This window comes from Oncorhynchus kisutch, linkage group LG1, assembly GCF_002021735.2.
Source record: "Oncorhynchus kisutch isolate 150728-3 linkage group LG1, Okis_V2, whole genome shotgun sequence".
In the NCBI taxonomy this organism is placed as follows: Eukaryota; Metazoa; Chordata; class Actinopteri; order Salmoniformes; family Salmonidae; genus Oncorhynchus; species Oncorhynchus kisutch.
Genome location: NC_034174.2, coordinates 39515366 through 39520951, shown reverse-complemented (window position 1 = coordinate 39520951; position 5586 = coordinate 39515366). Strand labels below are relative to the sequence as shown.

Sequence of the window (5586 nt, the reverse complement as noted above, 5' to 3'; positions counted from 1 at the left end):
CTGACGATAGGAGACAGAAACACGCACATTGATTAAAATGTATATTTCACATTTAAGAATAACAAATGATCTTTTATGGTTTCCAATAACAACCTGCTTAGTCAAGAAGTGAACATGCATATCAGACACGCTATCCGAAGCGACAGAAGAAAATGGCCAACACTAACCGACACTGTGGTGACTCACCCTCCTCATCTATAGCCATCACAGCTGCCCCCTGGCTGAGGAGCACCTGGACCACTGTAGCCAGACCGTTCCTCGCTGCGATATGAAGGGGCCTGGGGAAGAGGGAAATGGGATAAACAGTCAATAGACCACCTGGGTAAACAAAACGCTAGGTCTTCATGGTTTTGTATAGGTCAGTTAGGAGTCATATAGACTGGGAGTTTAAAGGGGCTGAGTGAGAGATGAAGCTTGGGTTTTATACAGTGTTGAACAGTTGAGTCTCTGCGATGATGGCTCACATTTGCAGTGCACTGTTTGTTGCATTGATGAGGGAGGGGTCGCTGATCTCTCCCAGGATTAACAGGGCACACATCTCATGAGCCTGTGGGAGAAAACACATTAAGTAAGCAAGCGAGCCTTGTCCGAGAACAGCCTATAAAGGCAAGATCTCCTGTTTCTGTAGCGCAAGGCAGCTTGATGTACAAATATACCCCCTATTGCAGGGAAACACATAAAGGTCAGGTTTAGTACACACATGCCATTTCCCAGCCACCTAATAATGCTTTGGCATCAACAGTAATAAACATGAGCAATCTGAAGATGTAAAGCAGTTATCCAATGATATGTGGATCTGTCATGCTTGTTTTCTGTATAGTTGATAGATGCCAGAGTTTTAAAAATAACTTAGGTTGTGAATTTGGCTACAGTGAGTCATAATTCTAAATAACAGTAGACCGTGTGTCAGCTAGGCGTATGACGGAGTCTCACCTTGCTGCAGGACAGTGTGTGTCTCTCACCTTGCTGCAGGACAGTGTGTGTCTCTCACCTTGCTGCAGGACAGTGTGTGTCTCTCACCTTGCTGCAGGACAGTGTGTGTCTCTCACCTTGCTGCAGGACAGTGTGTGTCTCTCACCTTGCTGCAGGACAGTGTGTGTCTCTCACCTTGCTGCAGGACAGTGTGTGTCTCTCACCTTGCTGCAGGACAGTGTGTGTCTCTCACCTTGCTGCAGGACAGTGTGTGTCTCTCACCTTGCTGCAGGACAGTGTGTGTCTCTCACCTTGCTGCAGGACAGTGTGTGTCTCTCACCTTGCTGCAGGACTGTGTGTGTCTCTCACCTTGCTGCAGGACTGTGTGTGTCTCTCACCTTGCTGCAGGACTGTGTGTGTCTCTCACCTTGCTGCAGGACTGTGTGTGTCTCTCACCTTGCTGCAGGACTGTGTGTGTCTCTCACCTTGCTGCAGGACTGTGTGTGTCTCTCACCTTGCTGCAGGACTGTGTGTGTCTCTCACCTTGCTGCAGGCCAGGTGAAGGGCGGTGTTGTCGTTGACATCCAGCAGAGTCAGGTCTGCCTTGGCCTGGTGCAGCAGGATCTCTGTTGGGTTCACACATCTCTCACAATTACACATCATTCGGCTGCAGAACAGTCGACAACAAGCTTCCTCCACTTGCTATGGTCACTAGCAAGGGTTGCCATTTGATGTGGTGTCCACAATTACACAGTTCATTAATACTTAATAAATACATATAAAATAAAAACAAATGTATACCAAACTAATAAGCCCACTAAACATTCAGTTCTCATATTTACTGGGTGCAATAATTACATTATCTATTTTCTGGCCACTCACCGACGGCTGTGGTCCGTCCGTTGTCGGCGGCAACCATCAGGGCGGAGCGTCCTGTGGTGTCCACGGCATTGACCTCTGCCCCCTGGACCAGGGCCAGCTGCAGCCCGCCAACACTCTCCGAATAGGCAGCTGCATGCAACGGGGTCCTTCAGGCACAGCCCAGGACAGCCACCACCAGACAGACAAGACCGAGACAGGTAAGCGAGTGGCAAGCTGCAATACACTAGACTTGACAGAGCTCCGTACACACAAAGGCATATGCAGAAAGTCACGACAGACACACACCTTCCTTTGGCGTCTCTGATGTTCACCATCTGAGGTCCGACCATCTCTACCAGTAGTTCAGCAGCACCATCATGGCCATTTATTCTGGAAAGGAACCAGACAAACTGTGAGAAAACATCCTCCATCTCTCCGTCATACAAAAAGGACAGCAGTAGCCAGGTCAACATTCTGATGAATTCAACACCAGGTCTCATCATTCCGACAGATTTACGTTTTTCAAAACAGAAGCTCTGATAATAATAGCGGAATCCAGAACCCTAAAGAGCAAGGGGAACCAGCGGCGGTACTCACAGAGCACAGTGCAATGGGGTGAAGGGGTTTCCTTCCTGGATACTAAAAGGTTTGTGTTCAAGTAAAACGTCCAAACAGTCTTCGTGCCCTGAAAGAGACGAGAGATGTAGTCAAGACACAGTTTAGAAGTTCTCTCAATGCTATTTAGCCCAATCCCACACTGTGTGTTACTCACTGAGGTTATTTGTAGACTCTCAGGGAAGGTTGTGTGTGTGACTCACCGTGGTAAGCGGCCCAGTGGGTGGGAGTGTATCCGCTGTAGTCCAGCATTGAGTCGAGGGGGTCGGTGCGTGTGGCGCCCTGCAGCAGGCTGCGCAGGAGCTCCATGTGACCGCAGGAGGCGGCCAGGTGCAGGGGGGTGCGCCCCCGGAAATCCCTGCACAGAGCCGAAGCACCATGCTCCAGCAGGGCCGACACACAGTCCTCACTGCCCATCACCGCCTGCAGGAGGAGACAGAGAAAGAGTTAGAGACAGAACCCTTCACTGACAAGAGAAAGAGGACAGAGAGATCGAGAAGAAAGTTGAAAGGAATAACTTTCTTGGACCATCACTGCAGGTCAATATACACTACATGACCAAAACTGTGAACACCTGCTCACCAAACATCTCATTGCAAAATCATGGGCATTAATACGGAGTTGGTCTCCAGGGAGTGTTGCACCAGAAGACCGGTGATTTTTACTCGCTTCAGCACTTGGCGGTCCCATTCTGTGAGCTTGTGGCACCTACCCCTTCACAGCTGAGCCGTTGTTGCTCCTAGACCTTTCCACGTCACAATAACAGCACTTAAGAGTTGACCGGGGCAGCTCTAGAAGCGCAGATATTTGACAAACAATCCTATGACGGTGCCACTTTGAAAGTCACGGAGCTCTTCAATAAGTCTCCCGAGTGGCGCAGCGGTCTAAGGCACTGCATCACTACAGACCCTGGTTTGATCCCAGACTGTATCATAACCGGCCGTGATCAGGAGTCTCGTAGGGCGGTGCACAATTGGCCCAGCGTCGTCCGGGTTAGGGGAGGGTTTGGCCCGGGGTAGGCCCTCATTGGAATTAATAATTTGTTCTTAACTGACTTGCCTAGTTAAATAAAATTGCAAAAATACTGTCAATGTTTGTCTATGGAGATTGCGTGGCTGTGTGCTCGATTTTATACACCTGTCAGCAATGAGTGTGGCTGAAATAGCAGAATCCACTAATTTGAAGGGATGTCCACATACTTTTGTATATATAGTGTAGTTCATCAGCAGTTTCTCTAAGTGTCCCATCTACCCAGATTCGATGAACGTGACTGCAGGGGACCCCCATTGGCAATATATTTTGAGATTTAGCAGATGTTATGGTTAGACCAAGCACATACACATGGTGGGGACACTCACAGCTCTGTGTAGGGCAGTGCGGCCTCGCTTGTCGGCGGCGTCGACCCCGGCTCCCTTCTCCAGCAGGATGTGGACACAGTCAGTGTGGCTGCCCAGAGCTGCCAGCATCAGGGCCGTCCTACACACACACAATCCCAGGGTTTTTTACACACAAATAACCAGTAGATAAAAAGGGATCCCACTACCTGAGAATTGTGTTTAGAAAAACAGCAAAAATCATCTTTCCTATTCTAGTGGGTGCACACATACTCAAACACACACTCAAACAACACATACTCAAACACCACATACTCAAACACCACATACTCAAACACCACATACTCAAACACCACATACTCAAACACCACATACTCAAACACCACATACTCAAACACCACATACTCAAACACCACATACTCAAACACCACATACTCAAACACCACATACTCAAACACCACATACTCAAACACCACATACTCAAACACCACATACTCAAACACCACATACTCAAACACCACATACTCAAACAACACATACTCAAACAACACATACTCAAACAACACATACTCAAACACATACTCAAACACATACTCAAACACACATTTTTCAACAAACACACATTTTTCAACAAACATGTTCAAGAAATGAATGACAGTCACTCACTGTCCCTGTACGTCGGCAATGTCGATGATGTCAGCCTTCTCCCCTCGGTTGACCAGCATGAGCAGACAGTCTGTTTGGCCGTTGGAAGCTGGAGGAGGTGGTGACGGAGGTCAAATATTGAGACAAGCTCACACACGCAATGAAGAGCAGGTAACAGAGACGACTGAAAATATTGACAAAAGCTCATACACACATCCAAACACCATTGTGGATTAGAATCTAACAATCACGAAAACCACGGAAAGTGGAAAACGCACACACACACCTGCGACATGGAGTGGGGTCCACTTGTTGCGGCGCTCCCTGAGGTGGCAGGAGACCCCATGGGACAGCAGGACCTCCAAGCACTGAGCGTGTCCCTTCTGGGCCGCCAAGTACAGGGCGGTGCGCCCCCCCGCATCCCGAACGTCCAGACTCACCAGCGTCTCAGACAGCACCCCCAACGCCTCACAGTGACCGTTATACGCCTGGGTGGAGGGAGAAAAACACGAGTGTGAGAATGGCGATGGGTCACGGTGTTCGAGGGACATCACACTCCAACTTCAGAACTAGAACCACACAACAGTCAAACTGAAGTGTGTGAGAATTGGGGGGGGGGGGGGTAAACGTGTCAATTCATTGGGTAAGTGTGTTAAATTAATAGTTCACTCCAACTTTGAACTTGCACTGTAGAACTAAGAGGGACCATAATTAAACTAGTGCAATGTGTTCATTTGAAGTTGAAACAATCTATAGAAAGTGCATAGACAGTACAGCCAAGTAGACCTTCAGGCCAGCGGAAACGAGGCTCAGCGGGTGTACTGTACTCACGGCTAAGTGCAAAGGGCTAACTGGAACACTGCTCTCCACGTCGCCCAGACAGTTGAACGACATCTCCAAGAGCTGGGGGACAGAGGGACAAAGACAGGAGTTTACAACCTGTACACACTGCACCACATTCAGAGATTACTGCACTTTCCAAAGGGAGCGGTACACGACTCAGTCACCTGAGCTTAGCCCTGTGACGAGGAAGTGAAAGTAAATGATTTACCGACACCCACTCCCAGCGCTTAAAGGTGTGGATGAAAATACCACTTTATTACAAAGGCTATGACCAGTTTCAAACCAAGTGCAAATTTGAACACATCTCAATGCTCTAAAGTTTCCTCGTCTTCATCGGCACTGATCTGAAAACGGACTAGTGAAAGCAACATGGATG

The 5586-nt window shown here is 48.5% G+C and overlaps 1 protein-coding gene across 2 annotated transcripts in view; it reads right to left on the bottom strand.

Moving 5' to 3' along the window:
* The window catches only part of LOC109894301 (serine/threonine-protein phosphatase 6 regulatory ankyrin repeat subunit C), a 40747-nt gene that overhangs the window by 11128 nt on the left and 24033 nt on the right, over positions 1 to 5586 (bottom strand). Inside the window, exons 17-27 of one of the 2 annotated variants that reach the window (XM_020487703.2) lie at positions 5199 to 5270; positions 4654 to 4855; positions 4389 to 4476; positions 3747 to 3864; positions 2592 to 2811; positions 2371 to 2458; positions 2080 to 2163; positions 1795 to 1940; positions 1456 to 1538; positions 465 to 547; positions 187 to 278 (exon numbers count right to left, since the gene is read on the bottom strand). In XM_020487703.2, the coding sequence (XP_020343292.1) occupies positions 187 to 278; positions 465 to 547; positions 1456 to 1538; positions 1795 to 1940; positions 2080 to 2163; positions 2371 to 2458; positions 2592 to 2811; positions 3747 to 3864; positions 4389 to 4476; positions 4654 to 4855; positions 5199 to 5270 (1276 nt within the window). Of the gene's footprint in view, positions 1 to 167; positions 279 to 464; positions 548 to 1455; positions 1539 to 1794; positions 1941 to 2079; positions 2164 to 2370; positions 2459 to 2591; positions 2812 to 3746; positions 3865 to 4388; positions 4477 to 4653; positions 4856 to 5198; positions 5271 to 5586 lie in introns of both variants that reach the window. The other variant, XM_031823886.1, reaches the window with a different exon arrangement.